General features: G+C 42.0%; 1 protein-coding gene and 1 pseudogene across 6 annotated transcripts in view; one reads left to right on the forward strand and one right to left on the reverse strand.

The window, feature by feature from the left end:
- The window catches only part of LOC129466906 (small ribosomal subunit protein uS17-like), a 153614-nt pseudogene that overhangs the window by 44702 nt on the left and 85445 nt on the right, over positions 1-23467 (reverse strand).
- The window catches only part of C17H12orf56 (chromosome 17 C12orf56 homolog), a 100197-nt gene that overhangs the window by 38238 nt on the left and 38492 nt on the right, over positions 1-23467 (forward strand). For 5 of the 6 annotated variants that reach the window (XM_055250907.2, XM_055249709.2, XM_055249711.2 and 2 more), the window contains exons 3-5: positions 1675-1747; positions 15041-15449; positions 18809-18882. In XM_055250907.2, the coding sequence (XP_055106882.2) occupies positions 1675-1747; positions 15041-15449; positions 18809-18882 (556 nt within the window). The remainder of the gene's footprint in view (positions 1-1674; positions 1748-15040; positions 15450-18808; positions 18883-23467) is intronic. The other variant, XM_055249713.2, reaches the window with a different exon arrangement.

The following is a 23467-nucleotide window of genomic DNA, read 5'->3' on the forward strand; positions in this document are numbered from 1 at the left end:
TACCTCTAGACCCATCAGCTACGGCTAGGGCAGGAGCAGATCTAGGTTTTATGGGGACTGAAACTCATACAATTTGGAGAGTCCCCCCTTGAAATAACTAAGACGTCTGTTTTACATTGTACAAATACAATGCCCACAGCACTCCAAAGAAATCAAGACAGAAGAAATCACAAATACAGAGTGCCTACAGCCACTCTCAAGAGAGGAAGTGAGATAGAAGAAAAATTGAAGTGAGAAGAAGGGCCTGTGGTCTTAAATTATTGTGGTTGAAGAGGTGGATTATTCTCTTTGCAGTTCTTATAAAAACATTTGGCCATGTGAACACATTTTTAGGGTCTCTCCTAAGACGTTGGAAGGAACTCATGCACTGAGGGACACTGAAACTTTTTTTTTTGTTTTGAGATGGAGTCTCACTCTTCCACCCAGGCTGAAGTTCAGTGGTACAATCTTGGGTCACTGCAACCTCTGCCTCCTAGGTTCAAGTGATTCTCCTCCCTCAGCCTCCTGAGTAGCTGGGACTATAGGCCCACACTACCATGACTGGCTATTTTTGTGTTTTTAGTAGAAACTGGGTTTCACCATGTTGGCCAGGCTGGGCTCGAACTCCTGGCCTCCAGTGGTCCGTCTGCTTCAGCTCCCCAAAGTGCTGCAATTACAAGTGTGAGTCACCGCACCTGGCCAGGGGCACTGAAACTTAAGCATCATTCATTTCATGGAAGGAGCAAAGTCTTTTTTTTCTTTCTTTCTTTTTTTTTTTTTTTAAATTTAAGGATGAGGACATTCATGGTAACTATAGGAAGAGAGCAATTCTTCAAAAAAGGGAGAGGCTGGAAAGACAGAATAACAGCAGACCACTGTCTTATCCTGCACCTGCTGCTATAACAAAATACCTTAGACTAGGTAATTTATAAACAACAGAAATTTGTTTCTCACAGTTCTGGAGGCTGGAAGTCCAAAATCTAGTCACCAGCAGACTCAGTGTAAGGGCTGCCCTCTGCTTCAGAGATAGCAGCTTCTTGCTGCATCCTCACATGGCGGAAGGAACAAATCCTATGTCCTCACATAGTGAGAGGGGCAGTGGGACTAAGGTACTCCCATCAACCTTTTATAGGGGTACTAATCCCATTTATGAGGGCAAAGCCTTAGTGACTTAATCACTTCCAAAAAGGCCCTACTTTTTAATTTTAATTTTAATTTTTTATTTTTGAGACAGGGTCTTGCTCTGTTACCCAGGCTAGAGTGCAGTGGTGTGATCATAACTCACTGCATCCTCAACCACCTAGGTTCAAGCGATCCTCCATCCTCAGCCTCCCAAGTAGCTGGGGCTACAGATGCACACCACCACACTCAGCTAATATTTCTATTTTTTGTAGAGTTGACAGCTCATTATATTGCCCTGGCTGGTCTTGAACTTGTGAGCTCAAGTGATCCTCCCACTTCAGCCTCCTAAAATGTTGGGATTACAGGTGTGAGCCACCGTGCTTGGCCAAGGACATGTTCATGTCAAAGCCAAAGTCCTTTTTGCTCCATCATGCTATCCAGCTTACAATTTTGGACTTACAATTTTTGTGGGGATTTATGAGCAGTCATTTAATCAGTATATGTGACTAGGTCTTCTTCATAATCTCAATCAAATTATTTAATTAATGACCAAATAACTATTTTTTTTTTAAGTCAAGGAAGAAAAGAATGGCCTTGCCTTTTGGAGAAGCAAAGAGCCCAGAAGTCTGAATGAATCTCCTCTCAGGTGAGATTGTTGTTTGGAGTATGTGTTTAACTTGCTAACCAAAACATTTTTACATTGCAACTTGTTTTCGTTAATGTTTTTTCTCTACTAATGGCTTTGGACTGAGTTCTGTTAATCTGATATATGCAATAATGAAGAAGGTATTTTTGAGAGAACTTTTTCTCAATTCAAATCAGTTAAATAGTATAGTTTTTCTAATTTTCTATATATTACTGAACATACAAATGTCACAATATAGATAAATAATTCATTAAAATTAAAATAAAAAACATCTGTTGAGCTCTGGTTCTGCGTAGGGCACTATGTTAGGCCCTATGTTGGATACAAAGATGAGTAACTCCTAAATCCTGTCCTTGAGAAGCTGATTCTAACCAAGATATACAGCATTTGCACAAATAAAGAAAATACATAGTCCACATGCTAAGTGTCCTGAATGAGTCTGAGCAATTTTCAAAGAGATTTAAAGAGGGGACAGATGATATTCAGTTGTGGGGAGAAGTCAAGATGCCTGGTGACAGTTGGTAAAGGAATAGGGCACCTAGAGATGGGGACACTGCAGCTGGAGGAATAGTGGAAGAGGAGATCCAGGCAGAAAAGAAATGGAACATGGGTTAGCCCCGTGGGATTGAAAATAGGACCTGAAAGTGAAATGGATCCTATACTTTGAAGGACCTTAAAAGTCCAGATGAAGACTGTACATTTCATTTCACAGGATATGAAAAACTATTGAAAGTTTTGACCATGAGAATGACATAAAAACCTTTACTACAGAAAAATAATCTGACGATTGTGCTTAAAATGGATTGAAGTGGGGAAAGACCTGAGATTGGTGGAAAGTCATTAGAATGTGAACTGGGGTAGTGGTAGCAAGAATAAAAAAAAAGGGACGGACGGAAGAGACATTTCATAGGCAGAATCCACAATACTAACAGTTGATGGAAATAGGAGAGATGGAAAGAGAAACTACTGTGGTTTCCAGCTGGGGTGACTGAATTGCGATGCCCTTCAAAGAAATAAGGATGTCAGAAGGGATCATGCTCAAGTACTGTTTAAACAGGTTAAGCTGGAGGTCCTAGTGGGTTTATCTGGTGGAGAAGTTCATCTGGCATTGAAATTTCAGTCTAGAAGGTGGGAAAGAAGTCTGGGTAAATTTAAAAAGGAGAAAAAGGAGTTTCTTTTTTTTTTTGAGACTGAGTCTCGCTCTGTCACCCAGGCTGGAGTGCAGCGGTGTGATCTGTCCTCACTGCAACCTCTGCCTCCCAGGTTCAAACAATTTTCCTGCTTCAGCTTCCTGAGTAGCTGGGATCACAGGCGCCCACCACCACGCCTGTCTAATTTTTTGTATTTTTAGTAGAGATGGGGTTTTGCTCTGTTGACCGGGCTGATCTCAAACTCTTGACCTCAAGTGATCTGCTCACCTCAGCCTCCCAGTGTTGGGATTACAGTCCTGAGCCACCGCACCTGGACAAAAAAAAAGGAGTTTCTTAAGTTGCTTAAGTTAAAGTGTGATGCTGTATTTTTTTTTTTGAGATGGAGTCTTGCACTGTCGCCCAGGCTGGAGTGCAGTGGCTCAATTTCGGCTCACTGCAACCTCCACCTCCTGGGTTCAAGTGATTCTCCTGCCTCAGCCTCCCGAGTAGCTGGGATTACAGGCGCCCACCACCGAGCTCAGCTAATTTTTTGTATTTTAAGTAGAGATGGAGTTTCACCATGTTGGCCAGGCTGGTCTCGAACTCCTGACCTCGTGATTCGTCCACCTCAGCCTCCCAAAGTGCTTGGATTACAGGCATGAGCCACTGTGCATGGCCAAAGTGTGATACTGTTACACAATTTCTCTATTTAGATATTAGAAGGAAGAGGGGAGTGTAGGATTCCGGGAGCTGCCAGTCAAGGGATATAGAGGCATAGGGAAAATTAATATGAATTGGATCCTAGAAAGACAGGTCATAGCAAGGGGAAATAACCAGATTAGAAAAGCATTGCAAAATGCTGTTCAGAAAAAGTGAAATCCTAACTGGGGATATTCACAAACCCGTGGTGGGCCATGCTGTGTTTCTTAGCTTGCTGGGGAGAGGCCTTTTCTCACTGCACTTTCTGTCATTCCCACCCTCCCTCACAGTTTGAACAAGAGGACCTATGAGGTCTCTTCCAAACCTAAATTTCATTATTATTATAACTTCCTTTCTCACCAAAAAAAAAAAAAAAAGGCTTAGGAAGTTGATTTTTCCTAAACACATTACCAATTTGCTTTGTAGAATTTTAACCTTAGGGCCAATTATTCTGGATAAGAAAATTGTTGGACAGTGGCTGCAGTAACTAATATTCTTAAAGGTGCTTAAGTAAGTTCAAGGTTAAGGAGTTCTGTGTTCCTGTCAGTGTTCTCAAGGCTTTGGAGGTTCTGATTATATTTGAAGCTAAACATCAAAAAAACTTACTAAGACAGAATTGTCTAGTGTGTTCTATTTAGCATGGCAAACCACAGCTCAAAATGCTCATTGAGACCCCTTTAAAATTCTAGCACTGGAGAAGGAACCAACAGCCTGTGTAGCTGAATTCTTTTCACCAGATTTCTCAAGGGGTGTTACTGGTATTTGTGTGGTACCGTTTGTACCTGTGCAGAATGGGGCCACACATTGTGAAACTTCAGCTTCCTTGGCTTTTGTCCACTAAGTGCCAATAATGCTCCCCATTTATTGTGGCAACGAAAAAATACCACTACACATTTTCTTTTTTAAAAATTTTATTTTATTTATGTTAAGTTCTGAGATATATGTGCAGGACATGCAGATTTGTTACATAGGTAAATATGAGCCATGGTTACCATGCATTTTCATGGAACTACCCTGGCTACTTACAGCTCTCAACACACTTGTCAAATGGTCAAGATTTGTTTCCATTTCTCCCATTCTGTGCTCTTTCTCTGTTCTCTGTGCTGTCCTCTCTCTAGCCTTCCCTAGTATCTCAATCTGTATTCTGTTGTGTATCACAGAATACCTGAAACTGGCTAATTGATAAGGAAAAGAATGTATTTCTTACAGTTACGGAGGCTGAGAAGGCCAAGGTCAAGTAGTTGTATCTGCTGAGAGCCTTCTTGCTGGTGGGGACACTCAGCGGAGTTCCTAGGCTGTGCAGGACATCACATGGCAAGAGGACTGGGCATGCAAGCTCAAGTCTGTCTTCCTCTTCTTATAAAGCCAATTCCATTCCTATGATAACACATTAACATATTAACCCACTTATCCATGAATTGATTAATCCATTTATGAGGGCAGAGCCCTCACTACCCAGTCACCTCTTAAAGGCCCCACCTCTCAATACTGCCATACTGGGGATTAAATTTCAATGTAAGTTTTGGAGGGGACAAATATTCAAACCATACCACCTAGCAAGTATCCTTGCTCTTCCTGTACATTTTATGTTTGGGTTTTTACTGATACCATATTGTGATAATTTCTTTCTTTCTGTTTTTTTTTGAGACGGAGTCTAGCTCTGTCGCCCACGCTGGAGTGCTGTGGCTCAATCTTGGCTCGCTGCAACCTCCGCCTCCTGGGTTTGAGCGATTCTCCTGCCTCAGCCTCCTGAGTAGCTGAGATTGCAGGCACCTGCCACCACACCCGGCTAATTCTTTTGTATTTTTAGTAGGGATGGGGTTTCACCATGTTTGTCACGCTGGTCTCGAACTCCCAGTCTTGTAATCCACCCGCCTCGGCTGGCAGTGGTCCCAAGTGCTGGGATTACAGGCATGAGCCACCGTGCCCAGAACATTGTGATAATTTAATAATACAGATTTAAAATGGTTATTCCTTTGGTAGGATTTCCATTTTAGCAGGCATGAAAGCCAGCAGCTCCAGGAAAGAAGTTCTAGTTGTAGAATTTTGTTGTAACAGCTTTACTGAGGTGTGATTGACACACAATAAACTGTGCATATATGTTTTATCATATATATCTCCCCATGAAACCATTACCACAATCAGTATGTATCACCCCCCTCTTCTCTACACTGCGCCCTGGAGACTTTTTTCAAGGCAGTAAACGAGCAGTCGTTAGGTCTCACCTTGATTATTTCCCACCTACCAGGGCCCATTGTCTTTTATTGCCTGGTGTCTAGTGTCTTGAAATCTATTTTTGCATATATTTTGTCCAATTTTTGGTTGTTTCAGGTGGGAGTGTATATATAGTCCGTATTACTCAATCTTGGCTACAGGCAGAAAAAAACTAGTAGAATTTTAGGTTTATACCCATATATATAGAAGAGGATTTGGACTGGTGTTAGATCCTTCCTGGAGTCAGTGATGGTTCTGGAATTTCTATAAAAAAGATCTTTGGGGCAGCAATATGGGAGATTAGGGAATTCATTTACCTAGACTGTATGTTTATGTGGGGTAGATGGAAACTCTTTTTTCCTTAGCAGGCACAGATATGTTGTTTTAATGTGGCATAGATATTTATTTGTGGTGGCTCACTCAGGGGAAGACTATTGGAGATCCTCGGGAGTGGGGGCACTAAAGTCGCCCCTTCTTTTGGCTTCTGCCTTTGGGAGCCTGCTGTTTCAGGCCAACTCGTCAATTTCAGCTCCAGACTATATTAATGAAGATAATCCTGAAGTTCAGAAGGACCTAAATTATCAAAGATTCATGTACACGTACTATTCTGCCTTTTACAAAAAGATAAAACCACACACTTTTAGAAAACTTTCTTAACAAAGTATCCCATACAAGGTTAGTTAGGGAAGTCAATTGAATATGAGATCTTATTTTCCCCCAGTAGTCCTTCTGTGTAAAGTTAAATAGACTGTAGGGGCTTGAATTTACTTATCAGAAAGTCAGAATCTGGGACACTCATTGCTGCTGCTTCTTTTGTTCTTTTTTTTTTTTTTTTTTTTTTTGAGACAGGGTCTTGCTCTGTTGCCTAGGCCGAGTACAGTGGTGTGATTATGGCTCACTAAAGCCTCAACCTCCTAGGTAGCTGGGATTACAGGTATGCGCCACTATGCCCAGCTCCACTGCTGCTGCTTAATGTAGTGTTACTGCTTTGAAATTAGTCTACACTCTTAACACATGCTGACTGGGCGATGTGAGGACTTAGCCTAGATCTTCTGGGGTGTGGAAATAAAGCTGACCTGGAATAATGGCAAAAGTCCATGTTTATTTCAATCTTGGCCATGGATAAGAATCTCCCAAGGGCTCATGGAGAGTACAGACTCCTAGGCTCTACTCCAGGCTATTGAATCCTCAGCTTTAGGGACAGTGTTCAGTCGTCTGTTTTTGGTAGCTATCTAGATGATTCTGTTAGCTAGCTACCAAGGTTTGAGAATTGCTGGCCTAAATAATCTACAATGACATCAATCTTCCCCTGGATTATTGGAACTCCTGAGTTCATAATATATCTCTAACTCACCCATCAACTTCTATCTCCACTGCCAAAACTCCACCATCATCTCTCATCACTTCTGCAACACCTCTAACTACGCTCTCCACTTCCATTCTCAGTACCTGTCTGCCTCTGCCTGAATCCATTATCCACCTTAAAGACAAAATGATCTTTTCCAAATGTCCCTTTCTTGCTTAAAACCTTTCAGTGGTATGCCATTGCACAGCAAATAAAGCTTTTACCATGTCTAGACATCCCTGCAAGACCTGGCCGTTGCCTACCGCTGCAGCTTCATCTCTTACTTCTCTTGCTCATCTCAATAGTTAGAGCACTGCAACTCTTTCCAGCTCAGACCTTTGAACTTCTTACCCCTCTTAACATCGCTTTTCACATGGCTCACTCCTTCTCATCCTTCAGATCTCAGCTTAAATGTCCTTATCCCAGAGAGTTCTTGCTTGATCACCTAGTCTGAAGTATGCTACCTGTCAACAAACACACACAGGTTTTCTTTATCAGACTATTGTGTTGATTTCATTGCACTTTCATAAGTTATAACTACATGTTCATTGCTTATTGTCTGTCTTCCCACTAGAATGCAAGCTCCATGAGAGCTGGGACCTAGATATTCTTGTGCACTGATATATTTCTAGTGTTGGCCCAGTGCTTGGTACATACTAGGTGCTTAATATTTGTTGAATGAATAATCACATTCTTTACAACCTAGCCTGGCTTTCATAATATTGGCTTGTGGGAGTGTGATTTGCTCTAAATCCATGTAATAATAAACCATGTTTGGACAGAGTTGATGTATTTCCATTATTGCCCTGAAGAATGTGACTTATGAGCTTCTGCGGGGAGGGCTCTGCCTTGTAGCAGGGCACTGAGTGAAATTCTTAACACGGTCTTTGTAATTGGAAGGATTGAGGGAGGGGCAGTTCTAGGAATAGGCATCCACATGCTCCCAGAGTCAAGTCTTCATTTCAGCATGTAATTCCCCACATTTCTAGGATACTTTGACAGTTCCATTGTTTTCCTCCAATTTAGAAAAATAAAAGAGCTTTTTAGTTAATGTTTGCAGCTGGGCATGATGGCTCACGCCTGTAATACCAGCACTTTGGGAGGCCAAGGTGGGTAGATTGTTTGAGCCCAAGAGTTCAAGACCAGCCTGGGCAACATGATGAAACCCCATCTCTTAAACAAACAAACAAAAAAGAAAAATTAGCTGGGCTGGTGGCATGTCCCTCTCGTCCAAGCTACTCACACCACTGCATTCCAGCCTGGGTGACAGAGTAAGACCCTGTTTAGGCAAAAAAAAAAAAAAAAAAAAAGCAAATGTCTGCAGTAGTTGTTTTAGGTTACTGTGGAGGTTAAAACTCTGCTAAAAGTGACAGAAATGCATTTTAGATTTAAAAAGGGAATTTATTGGAATTACTGGGTCAACTCATGAAATTCAGTATTCATTCAACAGATATATTTAGAAATGGAAATATATACAGATATAGATACAGACATAGATCTATCTGTCAGTCTAATCTGGCATATTCGAATTGCTGGGCTCTGTGTTCTATTTTAAATGTATTAATACAATGGTGAGCAAACTCAGTAAAGTTTAGAAATGGAATCCTGGGAATGTAGGAATGGTGAGAACGGAATTTAGACACAGCTGGAACTGGGGGCTTGAGTGTCCCAGGACTCAGTCCCTGTCTCCTTCTCTGATGTTTGTGTGTCAATTGCATCTTCTCTCCCTAAACACCACATCCTCCATGGGGCAGCACACGAGTCACCGACTGTCTTAAATTCACATTTTACAGCTTCTACCACCAGACAAAGTCTAACTCACACACTTTCTTGTATTGAATTTTTAAATCCTGAAGAAAGTCTCTGATTGCCCAGCTTGAATAAATGACACACTGCTGAAAAATATTCACCACAGCCGACAAATCAGGGTCTTTAAAAACATGGCAGCTTCTGTGTGCTCTGTTTATAGAGGAGAGGAGTAGTTTCCAGACAAGGAGAGTGAAGAGGGAGCTGGGTCTACTGTACCATAGTTTTCTAGCACTGTCATCTCAGTAATTAAACATTTGAATTAGAAGCCTAAACAAAAGGCAGGGTGGGATAGAAAACACTAAGTAGAGGACTAAAGGATGTTATCATGTACAGAGATTTGAAACACCTCCTAGGTGCCATTTTTTAGGCCTAATGATGAGAAGCTGCAGGCCACAAGAAGGACGTTGTTATCTTGGGACATCAGACTTGCATAAGTATGATTACTGTTCAGGGTAGTAGTAAACAACAGGCCTTTAAATACCCCTCTCATATTCCTCTCTCATAGTAGATAAAGATTCAGGCTCTGGAGCTATATTGGCTGACTTCAAATCCTGACTCTGCCTTAAGCTAGCTATTTAATCTTTCCAGGCTTGACTCTTCTCATAGGTGGAAGGGCTCATAATAGTACCTATCCCACAGTCATAATATGTAAGGGCTAAATCATGTACATATAAGGTGCTTAAACTCTGTGTGGCACATAGTGAGTCTGTATTATTATAAAACATAGCTCTTTTATTACTGCTGATGATCAGTAAGTCAATCACAGAATAATCACTACTCAGCATCCTCAGAATCTTTGATCAAGCCCCCGGGGGGCTTTCTTCTTTTTCTACTCTCACTAGTAATACTGTACTATTTAAAAAATAAAAATGCTGTTGTGTAATAATATGGCATGAGGTACCATTCTTAATTTTCTAAGAATTTCTTATACAATAGATTGTTCTAGTTCTATTATAGGACCAAGTCCTGTGTTTATGTAAATATACTACGTGTGTAAATGTATGAATCCAGGATGTTTAGAAACTCAAGAGAAAAGATTCAAAGACTCCAATATTTGTTCTAAGTCTTTATTTCTTGATATTTCTCAAACTAAACTGAAAATATTAAATAGATATATTCTCTCTCTCTTTTTTTTTCTAGATAGGGTCTCACTTTGTCACCCAGGCTGGAGTGCAGTAGCAAGATTTCAGCTCACTGCAGCCTCAACCTCCTGGGCTCAAGTGATCCTCCCACTGCAGTCCCCCAAGTAGCTGGGACTACAGGCGCGCACCACCATGCCTGGCTAATTTTTTGTGTTTTCTTTTTGAGGCAGAGTCTCACCCTGTCACCCAGGCTGGAGTGCAGTGGTGCAATCTCATTGCAACCTCCACCTCCCAGGTTCAATCGATTCTCGTGTGTCAGCCTCCCAAGTAGCTGGGATTACAGGCATGTGGCACCATGCCCAGCGAATTTTCGTATTTTTAGTAGAGACGGGGTTTTGCCATGTTGGCCAGGCTGGTCTTGAACTCCTGGTCTCAAATGATCCACTCACCTCAGCCTCCCAAAGTGCTGGGATTACAGGCGTGAGCCACAGCCCTCAGGCAATTTTTTTTGTATTTTTCATAGAGACAGGGTTTTGCCACGTTGCCCAGGCTGGTCTCCAACTCCTGAACTCAAGCAATCTACCCACTTCAGCCTCCCAAAGTGCTATGATTACAGGTGTGAGCCACCATGCCCAGTGATATATTCTCTTATATATTAATATATACTAATATAATTTTCTCAGTTTATTACTGTTAACAAATATTTATTAAAATATAAAAAAACTATTGACCATTGAGGTAGAATCAATATACTTTCTTCCTCTCCTCTTCACTCTCCTCCATCCTTTTATTCCTATCTTCTTTTCCTTTTCGCCTCTCTCTGCCTTCCCTTTATATACCTGTTTGAAATTTTTCACTGCATATATAGTCAGGAGCAGAAGTGTTTTGTACACTCTATATATTAATCTGCTTGTTGGTTTTAGACATTACGAATATCACCCCCCATTTTGTTGGCTACCTGTTAGCTTTATCTATGTGGTGTCTTTATTGAATATAATTTTAATTTTGATATTAATAAAATTAATCAAGGAGGTTTTGATTCAGATCAAGCTGGAGTAAGCACACTTCCCTCCACCTTCTCTACTGAATGCAAGTAAAAATCCTGAATGGAACACATACAACAATTGATTGCCTGATTTTTAAAAAAATCAATTTTCTCCATAGAATTTAAGTAAGACCCAGAATCACATAATATTCAAAATGTCCCAGATGCAATAAAAATTGCTTGACATTTGAAGAGCTAGGAAAATTTCAACATTTTATGAAGGACAAGACAACGGATAACAATCCCAAGATGACACAGATGTTCGAATTACGAAAGACGTTTTTTTTTTAATAGAAACGGGGCCTTGCTATATTGGCCAGGTTGGTCTTGAACTCCTGGGCCTCAAGTGATCCTCCCACCTTGGCCTCCCAAAGTGCAGGGATTACAGGCATGAGCCACCATGCCTGGCTCAACCAAAGACTTTGAGGGAACTATTATAACCATGCTCCAAGAAATAAGTATGAACCCCTTTGAAGCAAATGGAAAGACAGAAAGTCTTAGCAGAGAAATAGAAGACATAAAAAAGGGACCAAATGGAAAGTTTAGAATGAGAAACATACTACAATAACTGAAATTTTAAAAATTCACTGAATGGCTCAATAGCTGGAATGGAGATGACAGGGGAAAGTCATTGAAATTGAAGATAGATGAATAGAAATTATCTAGTCTGAAAAAAAGAGAATAAAGATGGAAGGAAAAGACAAACAGAATCTCAGGGTACTGTGTGGCAGTATAAAAAGATCTAGTATTCATGTCCTCAGAGTCTTAGAAGGAGAGGAGAAAAAGTATAGTGCAGAAAAATAGCCAGGCACAATGGCTCATGCCTGTAATCCTAGCACTTTGGGAGGCCTAGGCAGGACGACTGTTTGAGCCCAGGAGTTCAAAACCAGCATGGGTAACATAGTGAGACTCTGTCTCTACAAATAATAGTAATAATAATTAATTAAATAAATGTAAAAAAAAATAATGAAAAGAAAAAGTATTTGGAGGAATAATGACAGAAAATTCTCTAAATTTGGCAAAAGATATACACTTACAGGTTCAAGAAACTCAGTGAACCCCCAAAAAGATAAACTCAAAAAAATTCCACACCCAAACACATCATGATCAAACTGCTGAAAATAATAAAGGAAATTAAAAGATACTTAGAACTTAATGCCAATACATATCAAAGTGCATGCAACTGAGCTAAAGCAGACTTTAGAGGTCTGCTCTAAAGCTGTATTTACAGGTTTTACTGTATTCACCAAGAAATAAGAGAGTTTAAAAAAATAAATGAGTTAAAAATTCCACTTAAGAAATTGTAGGCTGGGGCAGGGTGCAGTGGCTCACACCTGTAATCCCAGCACTTTGGGAGGCTGAGACAGGGGGATTGCTTGAACCCAGGAGTTTGAGACCAGCCCTGGCAACATAGTGAGACCCCATCTCTACAAAAAATTTTTAAGTTTGTAAAAATAAAAGAGAGATTTCAAGCTGGGAACAGTGGCTCATGCCTGTAACCCCAGCAATTTGGGAGACTGAGGCAGGAGGATCACTTGAGGACAGGAGTTTAAGACCTGCCTGGGCAATGTAGTGAGACCCCCATCTCTACAAAACAAAGTAGTTTTCCACTATAGTGGAGGTTCTAATCTTATGGGAGAGAGAAGATAACAATGTAAAAGGATAAACTTCCCCCCAAAATTATTGAAATAAAAAAAAAGATAAACCATCAACTGAAGGCAATATAGGGTAATAGTAATAGCTTGCACATATTGTTTCCAGTTTTGCAAACTCATTGCATGTATCCTCACAGAAACCTTATGAGATGGGTGCTATTATTGTTTCTATTTTAAAATTAGGAAATGAAGTCCTGGGTCCACTAAGATGTCAAAAGACAAAATAAGCATAGATTTAGTTTTATTTGTGATTCTAGAATTGGAAGAAGTGGTCTGAAAAGCTGAGCAGAGGAGGTTGACTTTATAGGCACAGAAAGGCTGAAGTAAGCTGAAACGAGATAAAAATTGGATTGCTTGTTTCAAAGTTACTGTTCTTATAGGGTGAAAACAGAGGACACTACTTCATTATTGACTGAGGGTGAGTGGAATCTGTTCTTCTGGAAAACTGGTCAGTTTCCAAGTTCAGTTTGATTACTGGTACTAAGCACAAGGGACTCCCTTCTGTTTTGGTCTGTTTTGCTGGGGCCTCATGCAGGAGGCTAGTTGAAAACAATGGCCTCTCATAAACTTTGTTTAACAAAGGTCACATAACCATTAAGTGGCAGAGCCAGGACTGGAATTTAGGTCTCACCATACTCTGTGACTTCTTAGTTTCTCCAACTTGTTTCCTTGTGCAGCAAAGTAAAGAAAGGTCATGGTGAACTGGAGAGAATAGGGAAAGTAAAGGACACAGCATTGATTCTGAAAAAAGTGCTAATGCTATTGGGAAAATCAGAAGAGTATTAGCAGGAGGGGAATTAAAGAAAACATCATTTAAAAAAATCTCAGGCCAGGCACAGTGGCACAGGCCTGTAATCCCAGCACTTTGGGAGGTGGAGGCAGAGGTGGGCAGATCACTTGAGCCCAGGAGTTTGAGACCAGCCTGGACAACATAGTGAGACCCCATTGTTACCCGGGTGTCCTTGCTCCGAGAGCTCCCAAGATGATGGCAGGCCGCTTCCAAGATGGTGGCAAGCCTCGTGTTCTCTGAACTGGGGTTTTTGGCCTCACGGATTCCAAGGAATGGAATCTTGGGCCTTGCTGTGAGTGTTATAGCTCCATTAGAAGCCGTGGGTCACGGAAGAGAACCGTGGAACCCAGTGACTAGTGTTCAGCTTGATTAGGACGAACCTGGGCACTTAGCAGTGCAGGAACAATGGCAAGCCTTTAGCCGGTTTGGGAGCGGCACTGGGCGCCTCACTGGATCAGGAGCACAGCAGACACCCTGCGGGATCCGGAGGGATGGAAGTCAGTGGCGGGTCTGCCACGGCGGCAAACAGGAGTGGTGGACCGCGAGCGAAAGCTCAGCTCGAGCTGTAACAAACACAGACGAAAAGAGAGAGCAGTTGCAAGATTTAATAGAGTGAAAACAGAGCTCCCATACAAAGGGAGGGGACCCAAAGAGGGTAGCTGTTGCTGGCTGGAATGCCTGGGTTTATATCCCGATCATTGTCCCTCCCACTGTGCTCTCAGTCGATAGATGATTGGCTATTTCTTTACCTCCTGTTTTTGCCTAATTAGCATTTTAGTGAGCTCTCTTTACTATCTGATTGGTTGGGTGTGAGCTAAGTTGCAAGCCCCGTGTTTAAAGGTGGAAGTGGTCACCTTCCCAGCTAGGCTTAGGGATTCTTAGTTGGACTAGGAAATCCAACTAGTCGTGTGTCTCACCATCACTACAAAAAAATACAAAAATTAGCTGGGCATAGTGGCACATGCCTGTAGTCCCAACTACTCACGAGGCTGAGGTGGGAGGATCACTTGAGCCTGGGAGGTGGAGGTTACAGACAGCTCAGATCGCACCACTGTACTCCAACCTGGGTGACAGAGTGAGACCCTGTCTCAAACAAACAAACAAAACCCCTCTCTTCATATCCCTATTTGAATTTTTTTTTCTTTATAGGATCCATTAGCAATGTACAATTAAAGGACAATCAGGTTTCAAAACTAGAATGAAAAAGTCCTTTCAGTGGAAATATCAGGGCTCCATGAAGGACAGGCACAATGCTTTCAATATATAAAGTGCTTCATTCTATGAAATAAAATGTATTTCAGAAATACAGTTTATTTCTGAAAACAGAAAAGTATACTAAAAGATTGCAGTATCAAATCTCCTCTAGTCAATGGGTTATTACCAGCGAGGTTCAATGACTTCCTTGTTTTAACAAGCATCCCTTTTGTGAGAAAACATTTGTGTTCAGTCTTAAACTACCGGTTCTCTTTGTTGCCTACTGTGAAATTTTGCATGTCATGTTTAACACTAAATTCTACCTGACAGGGACCAGCAGGAGAGCAGTACACCATCCAAGGACTCAACTCTCTGTCCTCGTCCAGGCCTCAAAAAGCTGTCCCTTCATGGCCAAGGTGCCTTTCGACCCCTACCTTGCCCCTCCAGGAGGAGCTCTCAGTCTGCACCAACAACTGGCGGGGCTGTCGGCGAGCCATCTTGCACAACAAACACAAAAGAACCCCAGGGACTTCCAGATCACAACAACTCCATAAGTGAAATTCCTTTCAAGTGCAATGGGAACGGAAATGAGTTTTACTTAGGAAATTCCCTCCTAGATTCCCCTTCACGGAGCAACTCAAATTTAGAGAAAAAGGAGTCAGAACTTCATTTGTATGTTATTTCCACAACCTCATCAATATTTCTGCACTTAAAAAGTTCATGGAACAATTATATTATAGTAAGTGTCGCCCTAAGTTAACCTTAACCTGAATTTTTATATTTTTATTTTTTAGAGCAAACAAGCCCTCCTCCCTCCTTTACCTCCCATTTTGGAAATTTAGCCTTGGAATTTAATAATATTGTGAAAAACAAAATGTACTGAACAATTAAGGAGATGATTTTATTTAGGTGATTGCAATAGTGAAAAATGCTCATTAATGAGCAGTTTCTGGATGGGCATGGTGGCTCATGCCTGTAATCCCAGCACTTTGGGAGGCCGAGGTGGCACTTGAGGTCAGAAGTTTGAGACCAGCCTGGCCAAGATGGTGCAACCCTGTCTCTACTAAAAAATACAAAAATTAGCTGGATGTGGTGGTGCGTGCCTATAATCCCAGCTATTTGGAAGGCTGAGGCACGAGAATCAATTAAACTCCAGAGGCGGAGGTTGTAGTGAGCTGAGATTGCGCCACTGCACTCCAGGGCGACAGAGGGAGACCCCATCTCAAAAAAACAAAACAAAAAAACAAACAAAAAAACACCTGGGGTTTTGTAGAGGTAGGTAAGGTGGGTCATGGAAGTCACGAGGAAGGAGGGAGACAGGTCTTATCTTGGAATATGTGTGAGCAGGTGGTCTTTTGCGGTTGCTGGGGTGACAAAGACCTCAGGTAAGGTTCAACGTTGTCAGTATGATTCTGTATTGCTTAGCTGTGCTATAGAAAGTGGGTTGATGGAGGAGACCTTGTTGTAGGATCAGATCAATTTATCTAGAAATCACTAGGTTAAGTCCTTATTTCATAAATGAGGAAACTGAAGCACAATCTTTTTTTTTTTTTGAGATGGAGTTTCGCTCTTGTCACCCAGGCTGGAGTGCAGTGGTGTGATCTCGGCTCACTGCAACCTCTACCTCCTGGGTTCAAGTGATTTTCCTGCCTCAGCCTCCTGAGTAGCTGGGATTACAGGTGCCCACCACCACCACACCCAGCTAATTTTTGTATTTTTGGTAGAGACGGGGTTTGCCATGTTGGGCAGGCTGGTCTCGAACTCCTGACCCCAGGTGATCCGCCCACCTCGGCCTCCCAAAGGCTGGGATTACAGGCGTGAGCCACCACGCCTGGCTGAAACACAACATTTTTAAGTGATTTACTCAAGGTTGTATAACTTTAGGGACAGAGTCAGAACTCCCATTTAGGGACCTTTTTATTAGAATTGGTTTAAAAAATAAGTAATTATTAAAAGAGTAATACAATCCCTTTATCTTCAGTAGTACATAATTTGTGAAGATAGCTGCTACAAAGCTAAATATGGGATACCCTAAATTAAAATTCTGGATTTAAGGAAAACGTAAATATTTGGGGAGGGAAGAAAGGCTGCTTAAAAAAAAAAAAAAAAAAAAAAAAAAAAACGTAGAACAATGACAAAAGTAGTAAGAAAAAGCACATATCTTCCCTGCCACCATCCACCCACTACACCACTCTGATATTAAGCACAAGACAGGTTGGGTGGCTGAGGCGGGTGGATCACCTGAGGTCAGGAGTTTGAGACCAGCCTGGCCAACATGGTGAAACCCCGTCTCTACTAAAAATACAAAAATTAGCTGGCTGTGGTGGTGGGTGCCTGTAATCCCAGTTACTCAGGAAGCTGAAGCAGGAGAATTGCTTGAACCTGGGAGGCGGAGGTTGCAGTTAGCCAAGATCATGCCATTGCACTCCAGCCTGGGCAACAAGAGTGAAACTCAGTCTCAAAAAAAAAAAAAAAAAAAAAAGAAAAAACAAAAAGCTGGCCGGGCGCGGTGGCTCACTCCTGTAATCCCAGCACTTCAGGAGGCCGAGGCGGGCGCATCAGGAGGTCAGGAGATCGAGATCTTCCTGGCTAACACGGTGAAACCCCGTCTCTACTAAAAAATAGAAAAAATTAGCCAGGCATGGTGGCGGGCGCCTATAGTCCCAGCTACTCGTGAGGCTGAGGCAGGAGAATAGCTTGAACCTGGGATGCGGAGGTTGCCGTGAGCCGAGATCGCGCTACTGCACTCCAGCCTGACAGAGCAAGACTCCGTCCCAAAAAAAAAAAAAAAAAAGTAAATCGGTAAATCTTTTTTTTTTTTTTTTTTTGAGACAGAGTTTCGCTCTCGTTGCCCAGGCTGGAGTGCAATGGTGTGATCTTGGCAACCTCCGCCTCCCAGGTTCAAGCGATTCTCCTGCCTCAGCCTCCTGAGTAGCTGGGATTACAGGCATGTGCCACCATGCCCGGCTAATTTTTGTATTATTAATAGAGATGGGGTTTCACCATGTTGGCCAGGCTGGTCTCGAACTCCTGACCTTGTGATCTGCCCACCTTGGAATCCCAAAGTGCTGGGATTATAGGTGTGAGCCACTGCGCCGGGCTATAAATCGGTAAATCTATATACACAGACATGAAAAACCATCCACCATATATTAAGTTAAATCAAGTTCCAGATTAATATATGCGATATAATTTAGGATTAAATATATATTATAAAAATATATAAATACTATAAATTTATGTGTTTATAATTCATATGTCTTTATATGCCTGGAAGGACCTAAACCAAACAGATGATAGATACTTTAAAAAATTTTAGACACAAGGTCTTGCTCTGTTGCCCAGGCTGGAGTGTAGTGGCACAATCATAGCTCACTGCAGCCCCCAACTCCTGGACTCTTTCGATCCACTTGCCTCAGCCTCCGAAGTAGCTGAGATTACAGGTGTGAGCCATGGTACCTGGCTTCATGATCAGACATTTTGTGTAGTGGGATGGAAGGGGTAGGGAAAAACAGAGAATTTTATATTTTACTTTATCTAAACTGTGTGATTTTGATAAATAATTTCTTTTTTTTTTTTTTTTTTTTTTTGAGACAGAGTCTCGCTCTGTTGCCCAGGCTGAAGTGCAGTGGTGTGAATCTCTGCTCACTGCAAGCTCCGCCCCCTGGGTTCATGCCATTCTCCTGCCTCAGCCTCCTGAGTAGCTGGGACTACAGGCGCGTGCCACCACGCCTGGCTAATTTTTTTGGTATTTTTAGTAGAGATGGGGTTTCACAGTGTTCGCCAGGTTGGTCTCGATCTCCTGACCTCGTGATCTGCCCGCCTTGGCCTCCCAAAGTGCTGGGATTATAGGCATGAGCCAGCGCGCCCGGCCTAAATAATTTCATTTTATAATGAGCAAGTATTATATTTAAAACTTTTAAAAAACTAGATAAGAAAAAAATTCCCTGTGGTATTATTAAACAATAAATGAGTTTTATAAACAAATCGTATACTATAGGAGGGCTTAAAGAATAGATACATAACATTGACTAAAGGTGGGGGAATTGATCTTCAGTAAATAAAAATTCTAACAATTTCTACTTTTTCCTTTTTCAGAAAGCTACCCTTTTACAAGATCCCTTCTATGCTAGTGAGTTCAGTCCTGCTATTGGAAGTCAAAAGCCATATAGGTAAGAAGTGATGATGTATGATAGAGTTGCATGGGGGATTTTTCTCTCCTCTTTGCCTCTCCTTTTTTTGAAACTGAGTCTCACTCTGTTTCCCAGGCTGGAGTGCAGTGGCACAATCTTGGCTCACTGCAACCTCCACCTTCTGGGCTCAAGAGATTCTCCTGCCTCAGCCTCCTAAGTAGCTAGTACTCCAGGCGCCCGCCACCAAACCTGGCTAATTTTTGTATTTTTTAGTGGAGACAGGAGTTTCACCATGTTGGCCAGGTTGGTTAGATTGGTCTGACTTCAGGTGATCCTCCTGCCTCGGCCTCTCAAAGTGCTGGGATTACATGTGTGAGCCACCATGCCCGGCCCTCTTTGCCTCCCCTAACTCTGTGTTGTATGTGTGGCTATCACAGTTATACCTCTAATTCATCTGCCTGCTCTGACGGTTAAGTCTGCAAACACAGGTATCCACTGGACATCTTTTGTATGTCTCATAGGAACCTTAAAGTCAACATATTCAAAAGAGAACTCAGCATCTTCCCTCTGCAACCTGACTTTCGTCTTGTGCTTCCTAACACAGGGAATGATGTCATTATCCCTAGATCACCTAAGCCAGAGTCCTGGAAATCACCCTTGCCTCCTCTCTCCCCGTCACCGTTTCCGGCATCCAGCCAGTCATCGCATGCCTTATTTATTGCGCCTTTACTATCTCTGGATAACATCCACTTCTTTCCATGGTCACTCGCTCAGGCCCAGTTATCTCAGTTCTGGGCTCCTACAGTGTTTTCCTAGCTGGTCTCTCTGCCTTCACTCTTGCTCCTCTCCAGCCCATTCTCCATTACAACAGAGGAATCTTTCAGAAGCACAAATCTGATCATGTAACTCTTCCCGGGAATCCTTTGAATGGCTTCCCATTGCCCTTAGGTGAAAGTCTAAACAGCGTACAAAAAATGTGTATGACATCTCTTTTTATTTTTCTGTCCTCAAGCGTTGTGTCCATCCTCACTCTTGCCCTAAGCTCCTGCTCCAAATGAACTTCGCACAATTCTCAGGAAGCTCCCTGTTCTCTTCCCTCTGGGGCCTATCATGATGGCCCCTCTTCTGGAACACTACTGTACTCTTCTTCCTCTTCCTGAATAACTTCAACTCATCAAGTCTCAGCTTATTTATCATTTTCTCTAAAAATCTTTCTTGACACTCCAGAGCTAAGTTAGGAGGGACTCCTCCATAACGTCCTATGTTCACACTTTTTTTTTTCTTTCTGTTTTTGTTTTTTTTTTTTTGAGACAAAGTCTTGCTCTTTCGCCTAGGCTGGAATGCAGTGGAGCGATCTTGGCTCACTGTAATCTCTGCCTCCCAGGTTCAAGCAATTCTCCTGCATCAGCCTCCCGAGCAGCCATGCCCGGCTAATTTTTTTAATTTAAGTACAGACTGGGTTTCACCGTGTTGGCCAGGCTGGTCTCGAGCTCCTGACCTTGTGATCCTCTCCCCTCAGCCTCCCAAAGTGCTGGGATTACAGGCATGAGCCACCACACCTGACAATAGCAAAGACTTGGAACCAACCCAAATGTCCAACAACGATAGACTGGATTAAGAAAATGTAGCACATATACACCATGGAATACTATGCAGCCATAAAAAATGATGAGTTCATGTCCTTTGTAGGGACATGGATGAAGCTGGAAACCATCATTCTGAGCAAACTATCGCAGGGACAAAAAACCAAACACTACATGTTCTCACCCATAGGTGGGAATTGAACAATGAGAACACCTGGACACAGGAAGGGGGACATCACACACCAGGGCCTGTTGTGGGGTGGGGGAAGGGTGGAGGGATAGCAGTAGGAGACATACCTAATGTAAATGATGAGTTAATGGGTGCAGCACACTAACATGGCAGAATAAGAAATGAGATGACTGAACCATAATGAATATATAAAAATTCAGAAGTGTATAATGGTGCATGATAGAGAGAGGGCCCTCCCTCCCCACCTGCAAGGAAATAAAACACATGGAACATTAGAAAAAAATAGGGCACCAATTCATTACTCTGCAAATCATCAAACAAATGGAAAAAATATAATATATTCTTCCTTTCCTCCATGAACCGTAACGAGTTCAGGATAACCAAGTAGCCGTAGATGATGAGTGCAAATTTCATTTTACAGAATTCCAGCTAGTGAATGCGGAAGGCTTAATAGAATTAGAAAATTACAATTTATGTAGCCTGTAATGAAATGACAGATTCATTTGACAATCTTCAGTGGATGAAACCATTAGACAGAGAGGTGAAGTGGGGCCAGGTATGGTGGCTCATGCCTGTAATCCCAGCACTTTGGGAGACCAAAGTGGGAGAATCGCTTGAGCCCAGGAGTTTGAGACCAGCCTAGGCAACATAGTGAGACCTCATCTCTACAAAAAAATTTAAAAATGCCAGGTGTGCCTGTGGTCCCAGCTACTTGGGAGGCTGAGGTAGGAGGATCACTTGAGCCTGGGGGGTGGAGGCTGTAATAAGCTGTGATTGCACCGCTGCACTCCAGCCTGAGTGATAGAGAGAGACCGTCTCTAAAAGAAAAAGAGATTAAAAAAAAAGGTGAAGTGGAACTTCAAAATGGAGGGATCATGTTGTAAATAACTAAATCCATTGATTTGTCTTAGTATCACTTCAGTGAGACAGCCAGACTTTGTGTGCCTCATTATTTGATGTGATATAAAATACACAGCACCACCTATGAAGTATTTTTGTTAAAACGGTTAAACCTGAATCTGACTCAAAAGTGTGAGTATGATAAGCCGGGTGCAGTGGCTGACACCTATAATCCCAGCACTTTGGGAGGCCGAGGAGGGAGGATCACTTGAGGCCAGGAGTGTGAGACCAGCCTGGCCAATATGGCGAAACCCCGTCTCTACTAAAGATACAAAAATTAGCCTGGTGTGGTGGCACATGCTTGTAATCCCAGCTATTTGGGAGGCTGAGGTATGAGAATCACTTGAACCTGGGAGGCAGAGGCTGCAGTGAGCTGAGATGGCACCACTGCACTACAGCCTGGGCAACAGAATGAGACTCCATCTCAACAAACAAACAAACAAAAAAACAGTGTGAATGTGCTAGCCTTAAAAAGGAAGTAAATTCTGCTACTATCACATGGATGAACCTTGAAGACATCAGCTAAGTGAAATAAGCCACATACAAAAGGGCAAATATATGATTTCCCTTATGTGAGGTACCTAAAATAGGCAAATTTATAGAGACAGAAAATAGAATAGAGGTCTCCAGGGGCTGGGGAGAGTGGTGAAGGGAGAGTTATTGTTTAATGGGTATAGAATTTCTATTTGGAAAGATGAAAAAGTTCTGGAAATGGATAGTGGTGATACTTGGAGAACATTGTGAATTCACTTAATGCCACCGAATTGTACACCTAAAAATGGATATGATGGGAAACTTTGTGATATAATTTTAGTTCAATTTTTTAAAAAAGTATATATGTGTGTTTGTATGTGTATGTAAGAGAACAGATAAAACAAGATTGGCAAAATATTAAAAATTATTAGAGCAAGGTGGTGGGTACATAGGATTTCTTTTTTCTTTCCTTCTTTCTCTTTCTTTCTTTCTTTCTTTCTTTCTTTCTTTCTTTCTTTCTTTCTTTCTTTCTTCTTCTTTCTTTTTCTTTTTTTTTTTTTTTTTTTTTGTTGAGATGGAGTCTTGCTCTGTTGCCCAAGGTGGAGTGTAATGGCACCATCTCGGCTCACTGCAACCTCCACCACCTGGGTTCAAGCAATTCTCCTGCCTTAGCCTCCCGAGTAGCTAGGATTACAGGCATGCACCACCACGCCCTGCTAATTTTTGTGTTTTTAATAGAGAAAGGGTTTCACCATGTTGGCCAGGCTGGTCTCGAACGCCTGACCTCAGGTGATCTGCCTGCCTTGGCCTCTCACAGTGCTGGGATTACAGGCATGAGCCACCGCCCAGCTGGGTACATGGGATTTCTTATAAAATTTTCTCCATTTTGATGTATGTTTGAAAATTTCCATAATAAAAAATTTCATTGCTTGATGACGTGATATAGAAAACTTTTTTTGAAAGACTTAAGAAACATAACAAGCAAATATAAGAAGTATCTTATTTTGTCTTGATTTTAACAAACCAAAAGTAAGAAAACATTTTCATGTTTTATTTATGTATTTATGTATGTATGTATGTATTTATTTATTGAGACAGGGTCTTCCACTATCACTCAGGCTGTAGTACAGTGGCATGATCTTGGCTCACTGCAATTTCCGCCTCCCAGGCTCAAGCAATTCTCATGCCTCAGCCTCCTGAGTAGCTGGGACTACAGGCGTGCACCAGCATGCCTGGCTAATTTTGTGTAGTTTTTTAGTAGAGACTGGGTTTTGCCATGTTGCCCAGGCTCGAACTCCTAAGCTCAGGCAATCCACCTGCCTGGGCCTCCCAAAGTACTAGCATTACAGGCATGAGCCACCGTGCCCAGCCATTTTTATTTTATTTACTTTTGAGAGAGGGTCTCATCTGTCACCAAGGCTGGAGTGAAGTGGCTTGATCACAGCTCACTGCAGCCTCAACCTCCTGGGCTCAAGCA

Source organism: Symphalangus syndactylus, chromosome 17 (assembly GCF_028878055.3).
Source record: "Symphalangus syndactylus isolate Jambi chromosome 17, NHGRI_mSymSyn1-v2.1_pri, whole genome shotgun sequence".
NCBI classification, from domain to species: domain Eukaryota; kingdom Metazoa; phylum Chordata; class Mammalia; order Primates; family Hylobatidae; genus Symphalangus; species Symphalangus syndactylus.